The sequence below is a fragment of the Ambystoma mexicanum genome, chromosome 6q (assembly GCF_040938575.1).
Source record: "Ambystoma mexicanum isolate Mex_15411 chromosome 6q, UKY_AmexF1_1, whole genome shotgun sequence".
NCBI lineage: Eukaryota > Metazoa > Chordata > Amphibia > Caudata > Ambystomatidae > Ambystoma > Ambystoma mexicanum.
Genome location: NC_090937.1, coordinates 1456914696 through 1456933315, shown reverse-complemented (window position 1 = coordinate 1456933315; position 18620 = coordinate 1456914696). Strand labels below are relative to the sequence as shown.

General features: G+C 42.1%; 1 protein-coding gene across 2 annotated transcripts in view; it reads right to left on the bottom strand.

Moving 5' to 3' along the window:
• Positions 1-18620, bottom strand: part of SPON2 (spondin 2) — a 253273-nt gene that overhangs the window by 93634 nt on the left and 141019 nt on the right. For both annotated transcript variants that reach the window (XM_069632167.1, XM_069632168.1), the window contains exon 5: positions 13313-13490. In XM_069632167.1, coding sequence (XP_069488268.1) covers positions 13313-13490 — 178 coding nt within the window. The remainder of the gene's footprint in view (positions 1-13312; positions 13491-18620) is intronic.

The window sequence follows — 18620 nt, the reverse complement described above, 5'->3', positions numbered from 1 at the left end:
TTGTCCAACTCTGGGCATTTGAAATTGTTTATATTTTCGGTATTAATGATGAATGACACAAAATCAAGCTCAGAGAGTGAAACATGTTGGTGTAGATTAATTTGATTAATTATTTATCTTTCATTCATTTTTTGTGATAAAGCAACATATTGTAGGAAACATTTCTCTTAAAAAATAAACGGCATTGCTTTTCAAAGGAATTCATTCCTCAAAGTAAAATAACTTTGGATAATTGACATCAATAAATATATACATTTTTAACAATATTAAACAATTTGTTGAAGAATTACTAAACAATAAAGAACATTTAACTGAAATATCACTCTAATTGTTTACCTATTAAATTGAAAAGATATAGGCCCTCATTACAACCTTGGCGGAGGACCATGGTGCTATTAGCACCATGGTCCATGCCGCTAAGGTTGCAATTCCGCCATGGTGGATGGCGGAATTACCGCCCCATTCCAAGGTGAGTGGGGCAGTAATTCCCCATTCACCAATGGCCCCTTCCCCATGCCCATTTTTGCCCCATAGGGCATAATGGGAATGGGGAAAGGCGATAATTACGGCACCGTAAATTACGGTGCCGTAATCATCGCCAAGGTCCCTTTGCGGCATGGCTTTTAACGGCTGCAAAAAGCAGCCGTTAAACAGCCATCCGGCAAAGGGAACCTTGTAATCAGGCGTTAAGGGTCAGCGCCGTTTACGGCACCGTAATCCCCTTAACGCCTGAGTCGGAATGAGGCCCATAGCCATTACAAAGTTTAAATTACTTAAAAAGAGGCCCGGTCACATTTAGGAGTACATTGCGAGTTGGACGTAATAGTAGAAACCGTAGTATTTTCAAATTGCACAGTTTATACTGTCTGACAAATTCAGAGATCAGCAAGGAAATGCCAACACCGGTTTTAAGATGGAACACTGATGGAGGTATTAAGAGCAGGTTTTACTAAATGGAAATCTACAAATGTGTACCTCCACCACAGAGGTGGCTGAAAAGGGCCAGATTCTCAGAGATTTGCACTGGATCAAAGATGGCCGTGACCACCTCTGATTTGCATTTGCTACCTTATACATGATTTACAAAGCCCAAAACTGGGGCAAAAGTCTCTTTGGCAATCACATTTGTACAAGAGCATCTCGAGGATGCTGCAGGCCTCTCCTCAAATGTTGTAAATCTGGGCTTTGAGAAACAGGTATAAAGCAGAAAGTGCAAGTCTGGGATGCACAGGGACATCTTCGTATGTTCCCCTGTTTAAATCTTAAAGAATCAGGCTCATATATTGAAAAATGTATCCCAAACGTATTTCTAAATGTATTCTGTGTACAAAAGGGAAGCATAGGTGCTTGACTTCAATACAGTGAACAATGCTTTACATTGGGCTATTGAAAGGGGGTGGCAGGATAGGATGCCCCCACTCACCACCTTACCCATGTAATGCATGAAAGGTTTTTAATGACCCTTTAGAGCATTTGTTAAAATATTTAAAGCATTTGTACACCTGTCCATTTACCAATATGATTGCCGAACTCGAGAAAACAATAATTTTATCAAAATGAAGTGGCATATCTGCAATACCACCAGCGGGTTTCCGGGGATACTCCTGAGTCAGCATGGGCCTGATGCTAACTCTAAATTGGATAGATTTTCAGAAATATTCTCAGTACAGATGGCATTTACCCATAGTGGCATTCCTTTATGAAAATCCAACCACATCAAAATGTGCTCCTTAATAATTGTTCCCAAAAGATTATGGGGCTAATTCATGGAATTTGTGCGCCGAAAAACGGGGATTTGTGCGCCATTCTGCCCGCAAATCCCCATTTGTTAAACAGGGATTTGCGGTCAGAATGGCGCACAAATTCCTGCTTTTCGGCGCACAAATTCCATGAATCAGCCCCTATAAATGTTCTAAAATTCTTTATTTGCACCCAGAATGAACAATGTAAACAAGGATCTTGGTCGACCACGTAGGTAATAAGGGATAATCTTTTCTGTTTTCTCATTGAATATTTTGTTGATTTCGCTTTTCTATTTAAAAATCATTTTATTGATAACTAGTATAAATATTTTCCATTGTTGTATTTTCAGTAGAAAATATTCTTGACTAACAAGAAAATAATAAAGATCTTATAATAACATTGCAGCGCACAAGGCTTATTGCACAGTTATGATGAAAATGGATGTCATTGTTGTATGTTTCAGCAAACTCTGTATAGTCTTAATACTCCAGACTACCCATCATCTTATTCCTTCAGTGCTAGCAACACACATTCCTTCATTCATTTTGGTTTACTTACTCTTGTCAGGCTGAAAATAGTGGACTATTTCACCATTACTGAAAAACTGGAGAGTAATTACAATCCCTTGGTTTGAACACTAACACCTGGTTGTTTTCTGGAAATGTGTATGGCCTGTAGGATAAAGATACAGCCTCATTCTGGGTGAAATGTTCTTTTCAAAATAATAATAATTGTCACCAGGTACCATGGGAGCTTCTGTCATTACCAAGGACTCTCCCTTACGGGTGAGGAGAGTTGTACATGGAAGGACATAAATCAATGTTTGCGACAAGGAAGCACCAAAGTAATGCTGATATATTTTATCCCAATATGTTTCTCTCTGATTTAGTAAGTTTCAAGGGAAAGTATTAATTCTGATGGTAACATTAGCAAAAATGTTTCAAATAATAGTGATGAAGCAGATTTTGATAACTCATTGAGCCCAGAAGAAATCAATTTCAACAGTAGGTACCCAACTTGGCTTGACAATGATTGTCCCCAACAAAAAGCTGTACTTACTTTTCTTGCTGAAGATTCCCATGATAAAGTTACTGGATCTAGGGATGCCTTCAGATTGGCCAAATAAGGCAATTAAAACTAGTGATTTTCATTGAAGCTAACAAAAGGGCTGAATACTATTCTGTATCCTGAGAACACTATAGGTTATTGAAGAAACTATGGCTTATTGAAAATGGGCAAATTGGGTATTGGAAATTAGTTTCTTGAAATCTAAGCAAACATTAATTAAGATAAAAAGTGTGTGCAATTTGACCAATTTTATCAGGATTCAGAACACTGGCCAGATTCTCAAAACCTTTTTTGGCACAGTCCGGTGCACATCTCGTCTCTTGGGCCAAAAAAAGGAGCAGCCAAATTCACACAGAATCACTGAGCGCTCATTCAGATACCCGTTTTCCCCTCTTTGCCAATTTGCGCAAATTAGGGGACATTTCTGTACATTTAAAAGCCCTTCCAAAAATTCACAAACTGGATGTGCTTTGAAATATGCAGAGATGAGGGTCATCCCCTGCGCCTGTAGGTCCAGGTGCAGGGGAGCCGACAATCATGACAGGATAATGTCTGCCCCTGTCCTGTGTACTGCTGTGGTTTAAACCATGGCTGTCACAATTGCATTTATTTTCAGCCCCCAAACAGGAAAGGAAATGCTTTTATTTAGCATTTTATCGTCTTGGTGAAATGCGCTCTCAGCAACCAATTGGTTGCTGAGAGCCTGTTATACATTAATGTTGGAAGCGGGTACCTAATATATGGAAGGTGGCTGGACATCACATCTGTGTGCCACTGTCTATCTTTGCCTGGAAATGCTTGGGTCACTTTAGAGAAAGTGACCTGACCATTTCTGAAAGTAGCAAAAATGAAACAAGCACATTCTGTGTGCTCCTTTCCTCTGCACTACTTTTTGAGAATCTGGCCTAATATGTCTCTGTTGCTGAAGGGTGTAGCGCTACTAGCACTGCCTGTGGAAACTCAACAAACTATATTAAAAGTTGACCCGAACATTAGAAACTATTCTAAAAGTTACCCTTATATACTTGCTGAAAATATGTATTTCCCTACTGCTGCAAAAGAACAAAAAAACACTGTTCCTGAACAATGGGCCTCATTCCGAGTGGGACGGAAAGGGATAACGGGCACCGGTAAGGAGACGGGTGCCAGTAATCCCTTAACGCCCTACTACGAGATCCCTTAGCGGGTTCCTTCCTTAACGCCTGGTCTGACCAGGTGTTAAGGACGGGACCCGTTAAGGAACTTCAGATCTAATAACGGTGCCGCAAATTGCGGTACCGTTATTAGCTACTTCCCCATTCCCATTGAGCCCTATGGGGGCTCAAATGGGAATGGGGAATGGTTTTTTCAACAGAGATTTACCGGTCCCGCAAAGGTCGGACTACAGCGGTAAGTCCCCATTGAACGAGACCGGCGCCAATACCGTTATTGGAGGCAGTCATGGTGCAAATAGCGCCATGACTACCTCCAATCTCGGAATGAGGCCCAATTACTTTTATCTGTTTTTACCACTGTTTCTGCTCCTGTAGGACCTCAATTCTGTTTTACATAAAAAACAACTCAATAATGATTGTCTATATTTACTGACTAAGGTGCCTTATCGCCTATGTTTCAATATGGGATGGGAACCTTTTATCGTCTGCTTATCTTGGCATCATAATTGGAATCTGCACACTTAACCAATGTTTTCAAATGTAACTATACTAATTAGATTAAAAAAAGATTGCCTGTTTTTGGTTGTTTGCTATCTAAAGATAGCCTTTAATTGCTGTGTCTTTTCCACTTCAGCAATATAGGTCAGGTTTGTTAAGGTAGTAGGGGGCACCTTACCGGGACACTTATGATAACATCCAGAATGAAACTGGAAGGAGGGGTTTGTCTTTACCTCCAAATTGTGAAAGCTCTTTGCCTACAAAATGTATTAAATTTGCTGCTGATTTGCGGCCTGTCCTACTTACCGATAATGTGTCTCTCCTTGTCCACACTGAAGTTCCGCTAAAGAGGTTATTAATAGCTCACTATTAGAAGTATAGCTCAGTGGCAACGCGCTTGTCTGGAAAGCAGGACGACGCAGAGCAACACAGGTTTGTAACGCGGGTCTGCGCTAAGAAACCTCTTGGGTACTAAGCATGTTATAAATAACCAGTTATAATTAAGTGCTTTTGTATCCTATAGTCAAGTGAAAGTCTACTTTAAAAAAAAAAATATTAAGTAATTGTATTCATTTTATTCTAAAAACAATACAAACCAAACTTGCAGTGCATACAATAACATTTTAACGATACATCGCTTCATCATGTCCACTGCTTCTCCCCTTCCCCCCCCCCCTTTCAAGCCTACTCCCTTACATGTTCTGTTTCTGCATCTTGTGATAGGGATTCCTCTTCCATGGTTTCCGTTGGGTCTCGCATTAGCCCAAATAACTCTGCTATTAGTTGTTTCCAGGATATCAGGGTCTCAGCCTCTCTTCCCCCCCCGACATTACTTGCATCTTGCCATACTGCAGTTTCCGCTTCAGCCCATTTCTGTAGATCTTTCCACCATACTTCTATTCGTGGTCTATGGCATTCCTTCCACCCCATAGCAATTCTCCTCTTTGCAAGTGCATACGCTAGGTCCTTTAATTTACTCACATGCTTGAGTTTACGTGGTCTCGGAAACCCTCCTATCAAACAGGCCCACACCGTGTCCACCACAATCTTGATTCCTTTTTCGGCTAGCCTGTGTGCCACTTCACCCCAAAATTGCTCAATGACTGGGCATGACCAGAACATATGCACCATTCTGGCATTTTCCTCATCACATTTGGGACATGCTTGTCGTCCTATGTTTTTAAATTTGGCTATTCTCTGGGGCGTCATATACGCCCTATGTGTTACGTACAGTTGTATCTGTTGCAGTCTTGCATTCCTCAACACTTTTTTTGTGGTACCCTTGGGCTCTTTCCCACATCTCATCACTCATTGGGGCTCCCACTTCCTCTTCCCAGTCCCGTCTCAGTTGTGCCACTTCCTTCCCCACCTTGGACATCATTAGCTCATATATTCTAGATATCTCATGTCCCCCCTCTGCAATGTCATATATTGTATCTATGGTAGTGTCCGGTTCTTTTTCTATTACTACTTCAGACCATGTCTCCTTGATCCTCCGCACCAATCTATGATATGTGATATACTGGCCCGCGTGTAACGCAGTTTCCTCCTCCGACACTGCAAAGTCCCTTATATTCCCCTCCTGCCATATATCGCCCATTGTTGCTATCCCCACTGGTTCCCAGTGTTTCCTAATCATCATCCTTAGTTGCTTTTCTTTGCCCGCCAGCGCCACTAGTGGTACCTGCGGAGAACACGGGAATGGATTCTCCATCAACTGGCAGGCCCTACGCCACATCTTCCACCCAAGTATCAAGTATGGGGCACAGTCCTGTCGGAACAGCCTGGACTCCGAGGTTGACGCTTCAGAGAGCCATTTTGCTACATATTGCAGATGGCTTGCTATGTAATAAATTTCATAGTTTGGCAGTTGTATACCCCCTTTCTCATATGAATTTTGTAGCTTCCTAAGGGCCACTCTATTCCTCGTCCCATGCCAAAGGAAATCCCTGCAAATGCCTTCTATCTTAGCAAAGAACCACCTTGTTATCAGGTATGGGATATTCCCAAAATAATGCAAGACTCTTGGTAGGACCACCATTTTCAACATTGCCCCTCGCCCCATCATCGCCAAGGGTAGCTTCACCCAGAACTTCATGCTATTTTCAATTTTCTTAATCACTTTCTCTGTATTATACTGGTGTTCCTCTTCCACTGTATGGTATATTTCTATCCCAAGATATCGAAACGTGCTAACCTCCCATGGTATCTGTAGCACCGGTAGCTGTTCTGGCGGGAACCCTTTATACCTTCCCAGTAGAAATATACTAGATTTTTGGGGTTCACGGCTATACCAGACAGCCTTGCGTATCTCTCCATCACTTCCAGAATGTACTGGAGGTTTTCTTACTGTTGCCGTAAATACAACAACATGTCATCCGCATATAAAGAAATTAAATGTGGTTCCCCACCTACAGCAATGCCTATCGGGTCGTACTGTTTCCTCAGGTATATGGCCAGGGGTTCTAGGGCTAGAATATACAGCATGGGGGACCACAGGCATCCTTGCCTGGTGCCTCTATGGAGTTGCCACCTCTCCAATTTCACTGCTCCTGTTTTAACTCTGGACAGCGGCACGCTATATAACATTTTAGCCCACTGTAGGTACCCGGGCCCTATCCCATAGCCAGCCAGGGCCACCATCAGCCACGGCCATTTGACTGAATCAAAGGCCTTTATTGCGTCTAGCGATACAATTGCCAATTGCCAATTCGCCTTCGATCTCATTTGCGTGCTCAACGACTCGATGGAGTCGCCTAAGATTGTGGGATATGTTCCTGTTTGGGACATAGCCAGTCTGGTCGGGATGTATTAGTTTACCAATAACCCTCCTCATTCTGTTTGCCAAGACAGCTGTCAATATTTTGCTGTCCTGATTTAGCATTGATAAGGGTCTGTATGAGCCGCAGTTGTGACCAGGCTTATTAGGTTTGGGTAGCGGTATAATTATCGCTTCTCTGAGGGACTCAAGCAGCCTTCCCACTTCATACGCTTCATTCAGCATTTCTAAAAGCAGGGGTAGAACCTCCTCCTTATAAATTTTATAAAATTTGCTTGGGAGTCCGTCAGTCCCCGGAGTCTTGCTGGCCTCACTACCCTTCCAATTCCTCTAAAGTAATCGGAGCGTCCAGCTCCTCTCGCTCCTCAGCACTGATCTGCGGCAGTCCTATGTCCTCCAGTGTTTCTACTATTTCTTTACTATCACTTTCCCCATCATCTCCATACAAGAGCCTATAATACTCCGCAAATTCCTGGTTAACTCCTTCCTGGGTGTCCACTATGCTCCCATCCTCCCTCGTTATTGTTCTAATTGTGGGCCTGGGGGTCTCACTGTTGTATAGCCATGCCAGGACCCTCCCTGGGTCGTCCCCTCCGCTTGCTGTCTCTCTATATACTTTCTATAGTTAAGATTGCACAGTCGCTCCCAGTGCCCCGCACATTTCTGCTGAAGTATTACTTCATTATCTTCCTTAGTATTACTTCCCCCATGTAACGCTCCTTCCAGCTCCCGCTCCGTATCTTGTAATTTAGCCAGGATCCCTCCTTGTAGCCCCTTGGACTTAGCTATAGCTACCCCCCTCATTACCACTTTAAAAGCCTCCCAAAGCATACCCGCTGTTTCTACACTGCCAGTATTGATCTCAAAGTCATTTATTATTTCCTCCCTCATGTCCTCCCTAAAATGGTGTCTTTCAGCGCCTCTGCTCTGAGGCACCATGTCGGAATCGTTGCTCTCGGGGGTCGATATTGCCAGCTCAGGATTAGTGGCGAGTGGTCTGAAAGGACCCTCGTATTATATTCCGTCTGCGTTATCTCAGTCATTAACTCCTGTGTAGCAAACATATAGTCCAAACTAGTATGCAAATTTTGTGGAGCTGAATAGTGCGAATATTGCCTCTCCCGGGGGTGGTGTGACCTCCATACATCCTCGAACCCGAAATCCTCCAGCAGTGTCTGCTGTGCTTTAGCGGCTGGGGTGAGTCTATCCAGTTTACCATCTGATCTATCTACCCTAGGGTTTAACACGCAGTTAAAGTCTCCTCCCCAAATCACTGCCCCTCCCAGGCACACACTGAGTTTGTTGCATAAGGTTCTGAAATATGCCGCTGTGTTCTGGTTCGGGGCGTACATGTTTATGATGCTTATCTCCCTATCTTCCACCAGCCCTCTCATTATGACCATCCTCCCATATGCCTCAACTGTAGACTGTAATACTGGAACGGAACATGCAGTGACAGCCATATGATCACTCCCGTAGCATAGGCCGAATATGATGCACCCACTACAGTCCCCTTCCATTTCTTCCGGATCATCTCCATCTTATCCTGCGTGAGGTGAGTCTCCTGCAGCAGAGCTATATCTATTTTCTGTCTGCGTTGGTACAGCATGACCTTGTTCCTTTTTAGATAGCTATTGAGCCCTCTGACGTTCCAAGTAATTATTTTAAGATCCCCCATGGAAAATTAGGGTCCCGCTCCTCCCTCAAAAGTGCAATCCGTGTCCAAATATATTCCATTCTGTGTAGGCTTGTTTCCCAACTTAAACTTCCCCAAACTAAAAAACACTTCAAACTTCCTAACCTCCCCCCCTCTCGCCTCCCTTCCCTGCCACAACACACTCCCCCCTGGTTTCCTCCCACCCCAACACCCATCCCAACTGTTGCCCAGCTCCATCCCTGGATCTCAGGCACCCCCGCATCTAGCCCTTTTCTAGCAATAGCCTGTAGCGCCCCCGCATCTAGCCCTTTTCTGGCAATAGCCTGTACTCACGGCTCTGCAGGGAGAAGACGCCCTAATGGCGGTCCTGCTACTCTAACTCCCGGGGGGTAGGTTGTCTCCATCTTGCCGCTCCTGTTCGCTTCAAATTTGATGCGCTTAGTACTGCCTAATTTACCAAATGTCCCATGTTACAATTTTCAATGTTATCTGTCTTCGCCCCGCCCCTGTTATCTGTGCTACAGTCTTTTTCCGGGGCCCCCCTCCTTCCATCCTTGTATTATGCATGGTGTGTCCCCATCACTTATCGTGATCCTCGCGATCTTGCTCCTCATCTTGTTCCGGACAACCCTGCATATCCAGCCATGCCACCGCATCCTCCGGGGTATAAAAAATATACACCCTGCTTTTGTGCAGGTCTTTGAGCTTTGCGGAATACAAAAGCATGTACTTGATTCCTGCTGTGCGCTGTCTGCTCTTGATCGCAACATAGCTATAACGCTGTCGCTGCACCAACATAGTGTAATCAGGATATGCTGTGATGGTTGCAGATGCCCGTTCTATCGTTCCACCTTTGCGAAAATACTCCAAGATCTTCTCTCTGTCTTTGTAGTTCAAGATCTTTGCTATTATTGCCCGAGGGGGGGCTAAAGGTCGTGGTTTCCTCATCAGGGCCCTATGCGCCCGTTCAACGGCAAATCCTTGTGAAAGCTTGTCGGCTCCTATTTCTTGTAAAATCATATTCTCCACGTAGTCCGTGGGGTCTTGGCCTCCCCCCCCTCCGGCAGGCCGACCACGCATATGTTGTTACGTCTCGCTCTCCCTTCAGCCTCCTCCGCTCGGTTCTCCAGGTTGGCCACTTGTTGCTTTAGTATGTGGACTTCCTTCGCGTTGCTTGTGCTGGTTTCTGTTTTGGTTTTCACCGCACTCTCTAGGCCGCTTGTCCTTTCCGCCAGCGCTCTCACATCTTGTCGCAACAGGTTGACCTCTAGTCCCACCGCATCTATTTTGGTTTCCAGAGCGGTTCTCAGGTCCGCCATCGCTGTTCCCCACGAGGCTTTCAACTCTGTGATGGCTGTTAGGATCAGATGTTCCTCTTTTGTCGGGGATACTTCTGCAGGCGCGGCTGCCACACCCTGTGCCGGGGTGGTAGGGGCATGTTGCGTTTTGGCAAAAATGTCCATTGTGGGATGCTTGCTCTTGGTCTTGCCTTCTCTTACTGACATTGTGCAGCCTTGCCTATATACCGGGGTCCCGCTTTTCCGTGGGGTGCGAGTCCCGCTGCCCCGTTCCTCCTTCTGCGTGGTTGCAGCCAGCTGTGGCACTGCCTGGCCTATATAGTTATTGGGGCGTGCTGCCCAGCAATAAGTGTCTCGCTATATAGTTACCATGCGCAGGCCAGCGTCTTCATGTGTGTGCCCACTCATTCCGCGGCCTCCGTCTCCTCTCGATATGCTTCCCAGGGCCCCTGCTATTATTCTGTTACAGCTCATGCGCGTCCTGAGCTCCCGCAGTTTCCCCGTTCCGGGTGGTCGAGCGAATCTCCTCAGCTATTCGCCCCATTCGCATGGGCTGCCCGCGCCCTCTTCTTCCTTCATCTCGCGGCTGGGCTGCTTCGATGCCGGGCGTGCAGCGTAACAATATATCTCGCTGCTTCTATATTCTGCGTGCAGTTTTCTCAGCCGCAGTTGCCATCCGCTTCTTATTCCACATGCTGCGTGCTCTCTGCCAGCCATCGTCCGCCGTGGGTTTGCTTGGCCTGCTTCAGCTTCCTTTGTTTCAACCCGCCGGCCATTTTGTACTGAGTGCCGCTCCGTGGCGATAAACTTTCTGTTGATCCTGCCAGTCCTCCTGTAGTCATCAAGGACTCCGCTCATCCTCAAACTTGCCCCACGCCTTTACACACCCGATAGTGTGGTTCTGAGCACGATCATGCCTTTTTTAGCTTATTTTCACGCAGGATCATGTCGGATCGTCAGGAGCAGCTCGGAAGACACATCCTACTCCATGGCCCTCTAGCCACGCCCCCTTCTACTTTTAACATTTATTAGACTAAATACAATTCTTTTATGGGTACAAAGAACCCCGCATTAAATTCTGCAGTTTATTTGATTATCTAGGCACAGGTTTATGAGTATGGAATTTTGGTTGTTCCTATTAACTAAAGCAAAATGGCCTCACATTACGATATACTACAAAGGTAGAAACTCAAACATGATTTCAACCATTGACAATGTGAATTATCCCAAGTGTAAGCTGCAGTATTTATAATATCTTTAATGACTCAGTAATGTAATTGGGTGCTCGTTTGAACATAGCGAGGAATAAAAGAGCATGTTGCTTGTGTCAAGATAGTAACAAACTTAAAATGCTAAGACATATTCTCACACAATGCACAAGATTATATAAAAACAATTTTCAGAAATGATCGGCCCTTTTGTTTATAACATCCAAACCTTAGAAACATCAGCATTTTGGGGATAGATATATGCTTGGTAGCTCTACCTCTATGATAATTGACATTATGAATTTGTGGGAAATAGCTGTGGTATTATTAACAACTCCTCCTAATTAACTGTGTTTAATACATTGTGTTATATAAATAATGAATTAAGAGTGGCAGTCTCAGCTGCTGTAAATTTGTATATATTAGCATATATTTTGTATTTTAAAATTATTGTTTTATTGTTCAATTGTTTTTGTATTCTATTTTCATCTGTGTGAAAAGTAATTCATACTGAAACACACTAAGTAAATGTATATATATATATATATATATATTATATATATATATATATATATATATATATATATATATATATATATATATATATATATCTTTAAAGACTCAGTAATGCAACATAAAAACATGGAACAAGCAATACAAATGAAACTTTGCTTAACTAAATTTGTTGTCTTTACCATTAAGTGCTGATGTGGTTCTTTATACGTGTTTAAAACGGTATCTTGTCATTCTATCGAAAGCCATACCATTGAATGCATTTGCATCGAATTTATTACATCTACAAAATTTGTATCAAATGCATGTTTTTTCGGGGGAAAAGGGTTCATTTTTGTTCAGGTGGATTTTAAGGGTAAAAAACGGGGGTTTGAATAAAAATAAAATGCAAGGCTCCTCGATGCAAGGGATTTGATGCAATGACCATAAACCGTTTAAAACCAGTTGGATAATATGAGAGGATGATGGAACAAAAAAGTGGCATGCAAACTATGAATTAAGATTAAAATGAACAATGGGAAGGGATTATAAAGTAAGTAATACAAAGATTTCAAGTAACGTGATATAATAGTTTGAGAAATTGTAGATAGTGATGTAGGGCTGCATTCCAGAAAACATTGTGCAAGTATCAATAGATGTAATATGAACATGTCAATCATATTCTCAAAGTTCAAAAAACTGAAGTTAGAAGTTGATATTATAGCCCAATAAATACCAACTTTTCAGTATTACATAATGAGTTAAAATATATTTGCATAGCTGTCCCTGAACCTTTCGTTTTGAAAGAGACATTCACAGATGATGTTAAAAGCTCCTTTAATGTCATTGATGTAATGGAAATCATCTTGAGGAGAGCCAAGGAGAGATTGGGAGATATTAAAGAAATTGTAGACTATTCATAGCAGTCAGTACTCTTATACATCCAAAACTAATACCACCAAGCACTGTCATTCAACTACGATCAAGACTATGGGCACTCGAGCATGTCAGGTACTGCCAATCTAAATTCTATATATGAGCACTCGTATAACGAACACAGTCTCATCACTTGTGCCAACCTCTCCACTGGTATCCTCAGACAATCGCACTAGTCCTTTCACTTCCAGAACTAGAGGACTGCAAAATGATTTTTGGGGAAACACATTTAAAGAGTGATATAACTTAATCACTTAATAATGCACAAGGAACGCATCACAATTTCTTGAAGAATGCTGCTCAAGTTGTCCAGGGAATAGAGAATATATATAATGCATATCCTGAAGAGTTTATGTTTGACTTTCATGTTTTTTTAAATCTCTTTAGTACAGTGAGCTTTCCTTTATCCATTTGGACGTATAATACTCATATAAAATACATCACCGACAGAATACGGAAGAATGAATGAATACATTTACCTAAGACCGAATCGTCTATCTCGTTTCCTGCCGTGGTGGTGAGATCGGGATCGGCCACGGGAAGAATAGCTTGTTTGCCTTTAAGTTTAACGAAGGTCACTTTGGCAATAGCCGGCAAGTGCTTTAGTCTGGGGTAGAAGAATGAGTTGGCTGGGTGGCTTGGTGAAGAGGATGTTATCTGTAAAATGGGAAGAAAGCAAACTCTGTTGTTATAATAGGTCGGAAAAAAAGGAAGTCATTAATATTGTATCCCTGCCTCTTTTCAACCTACTGAAGTACGTTTATTCATCACACAATATTGAATCATGCACATCCTTTATTCAGTTCATTATTCCATCCTTTTTTCTTCAAATCTATTAGCCTTAGCTTAAGGCATTACGAAATGGAATTGTCAATAAACATATGATCAATGAAAAGAAGATCACATTTTAGGCGTATGTTATCGCGCGTACACTATTCAGCCACAAAGGATAAATGACCATGACTGGGTTGGTTTTTCCGTGTTTGCTGACTTTAAAATAGTGGTGACTAAAGTCCTACAATCGGCACCACACCATAATGGTCGCAGTTGATGCTTTGTTTATAATTCAGTGAGATACTGGCCCACTAAGGCCCTTCAATGAAATAGGCTGATGAATGAAGGGAACATATCCAAATCAACATTATCTGCAGCGATACTATTAAACAAAAAAATGTTACTGCAAGTCATATTTAAGTAGTTATCATTATGTTTGTTGATTTTAATAGGATAAAGTGAGTAACTGCTTCAAAGCTTTTCTCAAAGATTGGTTTAGTCCACTTTCTTGATTTAGTGAAAGAGCATACGTTCTGGAAACAAGTACCCTGTCAACATATGTTTATCCAACAGGTTCCAGTAGATGTTCATTGGAACACTTGTGATCTTGCTTTCTACTTCCACACGGTTACAAAAGGGACCTCAAGATTTGAAATTTTACTGATGTCATAGTTATATTTTCATCTGAGGTCATCAACATTTTTATAACATTTGACTGAGAAAACGATAACATTTTTGTTATCGTTTAATGCTCAGGGCGATAGAAAATGTGCAGGCATAGAGTCAAGTTTCTTATGTAGCCGTTCATTTGGATCCTACCTTCTCAACGTTGTATGGCTTTCGTCTCCCTTCTGCTTATTTATTTATTTATTTATTTATTTATTTATTCATTTGTGCAGCACACTAAACCCTCGGGCATCAAGGCGCTTTTTCATGACCAGTTACTTGCAAAGGAACAGACATAATTGTTGTTACACAGCGTACAGAAATAACATAGGAAACTAAGGCAGTCCATATATCAGCAGGTTATGCAAATAGGAGAGTTTTTAGCGATTCACGGCAGGCCCAGTATGATCGTTCTGCTCGCAAGGTAGGTGGAATTAGGTTCCACTGTTTGGCTGCGATGGTTGGGAAGCTTGTTTAAATTTGGACTGAGTGAGGTGGTGAGTTTAGGCCGATCTAATGGGTCTAGATGAGGTAGCTCTGGAGAGTGTCTGAGAGAGGTACAGTGGGGCGTCTTAGGATAGGCATCTGTGACTGATTGGTAAGGTCTTAAATCTGATTCTTTCATGGATGGGAGCCAGTGGGCCTTTCTTCTTGCTGGCGGGATGTGGTCGAGTTTGGGTATGTTCAGTGCTGCTCTGAGGGCATTCTTCTGAATGACCTGCATATTCCTAATGCTATGTTCCAAGGTGCCTGCAAAGAGCGCGTTGCAATAATCAAGTCTTGAGTTTATGGCAGCTCAGGTGATTGTGAGGCAGTTTTCAGAGGACAGGAAGGGTCTAGCTGCATTAATGAGCTTAGTAGTGTAGGTTGCAGATGGGACTATGGATTTCACATGGCGCATGAGAACAGTGTGGCATTCATGTAGACTCCCAGTGTCTTCACGGACTGTGAGACTGTAATCGGGATGCCCTCAATGGTAAAAGTGGTGCATTGGGGGTTGAGCTTCTTAAGCATTGCTGAGGTGGCCACCAGCAGGATCTCAGTAATTTCATTGTTTAGGCAAAGTCGGTGTGTGGCCATCCAGGTTTGAATGGTCGAGTAGACAGAGTTTAATGAGGTGGAGTCTTCCATGTATTGCCAGAGAGAGGGAGTACAATTTGTGTGTCATCAGCATAGTTTGTAAAAGATAGGCCTATGGAGTCGAGGAGGTCGAATAGGGATTTTGTAAAGATATTTTACTGGGTAGGAGAAACGCGAGACTCTTGCAGGACACCACAGGAGATGGCGCTGGCATTCTCACATGAATATTCTCATAGATCTCTCCCCTAGAAAGGAGGTAATCTAGCTTGTGGCTTCAGGTGAGAAGCTTGCTGCTGTGATTATGTGAGGGTCTTGCTTGTCACTTTTAGCCTCTACCTTCTTCATTAGTTCCGTTGATTCTCTGCATCCCAGAACCCCATCTATTCTAAAATGTTCAAGGGCATCACCTACTTTGGTAAATTAATTTCTCATGCAACATCAACCTGTCGACGCCGCTCAAATATTTTGTTAAGCATAGGGGTATTGAAGCCCTTGAGTTGTTCACAATGTCTCTGCTCACAACCATGGGATGAAAGCTATAAACATTTTAATATATAGAGGAGCCTTTAAATCGCCAAACAGTTACATCTTGGCATTTAGATGCAATCCCAACCCAAATGTTTTTGATCATTTGTGATCTATGTTTCTATCTCATTTCTTCATCTCACACAGAGCTCATGTTGGCATCTCAGGAGCTGAAATCTCTTGCTACTATTAGTGTTAAGGACCCTGTGGATTCTACCCAAACGGACTATATCTAACTCAGATCAGAGAGCTGGTATCACAATGTTACTAGTTGAGATGTACAGATTGACCAATAGCTATTCTTCATTTATATGTGGACTCAAGTACCCAATGCCAATGGCAATCCATGTTACTCTTGTGAATGTATACAGTGTTTCCCAAATTTCTTTTGATTGTAGTTACCAAACCACTTCAGTTTTTCATCTGAGCTTCATGAGGCAGCCACAATTTAAGGGAAGAGGGTTAATTTGTTCAAAATAGAGTTTAGATTCCTTGCACAAGATTTTTTATATTTTTTCGTTCTTTGGAGGAATGTTTGCATTTATATTCCCCACCATGGCAGATTTAGGGATTATGTCAATAATCCTAAACGTGTCTCACTAAGATATCTATTACAAATTACGGGACCCAGTAACTGAGGCTGCTTCCATATCTTCATTGGAAACATGCTCAATTACTGGATGAGCTGGCTCTGATGCCCTCATGGTTGCTGACAGTTCATCAGTTTGTTTTATGTTTGTTATTAATCTTTAGTTTAGTGGTATCTAAATAGCAAATGATGTCTTCACTGGTGTGTAGATCAACCTTCTTGTTTTACTTACTTATATATATTACTTATATATATTTTACTTATTTCTTTTTGATTTAATCACATTAGGGTTATGAGTGTCCTATCTTGAGTTCCAGCATGGTTACAGTGTGTGCATTCCAAATCGCTTGAATCACTTTTTCTTGTGCATGTTTCCTTTATTACTTATCTTACCCTTTCGGGGAGCACCTTAGATTGATGACTCAATATATCAGATCAATCAACCATGGGCTCACCTGAATATTTTTCTCAGAAAAAGTAGGATTACAAAAATCATCATCCTATACTGTAGAGTCTAGCGGCATGCTTTGTCTTCAAGGTTCATCATAGAACTTGGGTTTGACAGGTCGATATCTTCAACACCTGTAGGTTCCAGAGTGGAGCCTTGATTTGAGAAGGAGAAGTTTGTTGAGATCAGGGACATGTGTATTTCACCTGAATGAATGCTGTCTTCTGAGCATAAATCTGGAGGTAACAACACCACCCTCCCTTTTAGTGGTTTTGGAATTATTCCCAGTTCCATCGTGTTTGTGGGAATGCGTCTTTAAATGTGATTTAATTAAACTAGTATGTGCACAAATCTTCGGAATCAAATTAGATTGAGTTTTTAAATCAGAACTGATTTTGTCATATAACTTGACTTGTGATTCTAGAACCAAATGTAGTGCCCAAAGCATTGTAGAGTTGGAATCAGTAGTTATGGTGAGGTACTTACGCGGAGTGACTTTAATTTGTGACATGTCCCTTTCAGATAGTATGGCCATCTCTATTGATTCATTGCATAGGCCTTCCCTTTTTAACAGTTGAAGAGAAGTTACAGTTATTAAGATGTTTCTCAGTGCTACCTACTCACGTAGATTAGTTCAGGTGTCTTTGCCATCAGCGCTTAAAGTCTCAATGAGGCAAATATCAGAATTAGAATCACCTTGGGGGGTAGGGGGAGATACATTTGAGGAGCTTATTGAATGAATAATGAGAGAAGCATAAACTGAACCCACTTCTATATCGACTCTTTGTTTAGGCATCTGTTTTTTAACAGTTCAAGAACAGTTTCTCCTACCACTGGAGTGATATTAAGATGTTGTTAAGTCTCCACTTCTCTTTCAAGACTGGGACAATTATCATACTCAGTAATGCTGATGAAATGTCTGGTAATTTTATCACCAGTTTTTATCACCAGTTTTACTCACATAAATTATTTCAAGTGTCTCTGCCATTAAATGTTTTCTCTGACGTGAGTTAAAATTCTCAAGCAGACAAACCCCACATAAAAGTATTTTAATAGAGATAAACATTCAACAGTCTACTCATAGGCTGGATTCTATTAACTGTGTTCAGTGTTTTGTTTCTCAAATTGCAGACAGCAGAGTATAAACCAGGGGAACTGATCCTTGGGACACACCAGATGCTTGAAAGCTCTAGCATTCCATAGTAACAACGTACTGTGTTTCCTGCGCGGAAAATCAATCACTGGTGGTGGCGCAGATATAGGCTGAGTTGCAGGTTAATACCTTACCATTGAGGGGCTTATTCAACGAACATGGAGAGGAACATAAGACAAATCTACTCACCACTCCAAAACCATGATATGAGTTTGCCATCGCTGCACCTCCACGATCCATTTGCCTTAACTGCCAACACTTTTTGCAAACTCTTTGCGGTCGCTTTGCACACAACTGCCCTTTTTCTGAGTTGGGCTTCAGGGTAGGCAATCATGTGGTCCTCTTTCTCCTTCTCCCTGGTATCTAAAGGGGCCACTCCCTTAAACTCTGGGGAGACTGCAGCTCTTCCTCACAAGTCAATCAAAACACATTTCACTTCAAGAATGGTGAACATGTTGCAGAAAGACTTCAATCATAGACTTATACATACTGTGCCACTTTTATTTTCACTTCATTTTGTGAATAATATCAAGCTTTTGCAAAGAACCATAG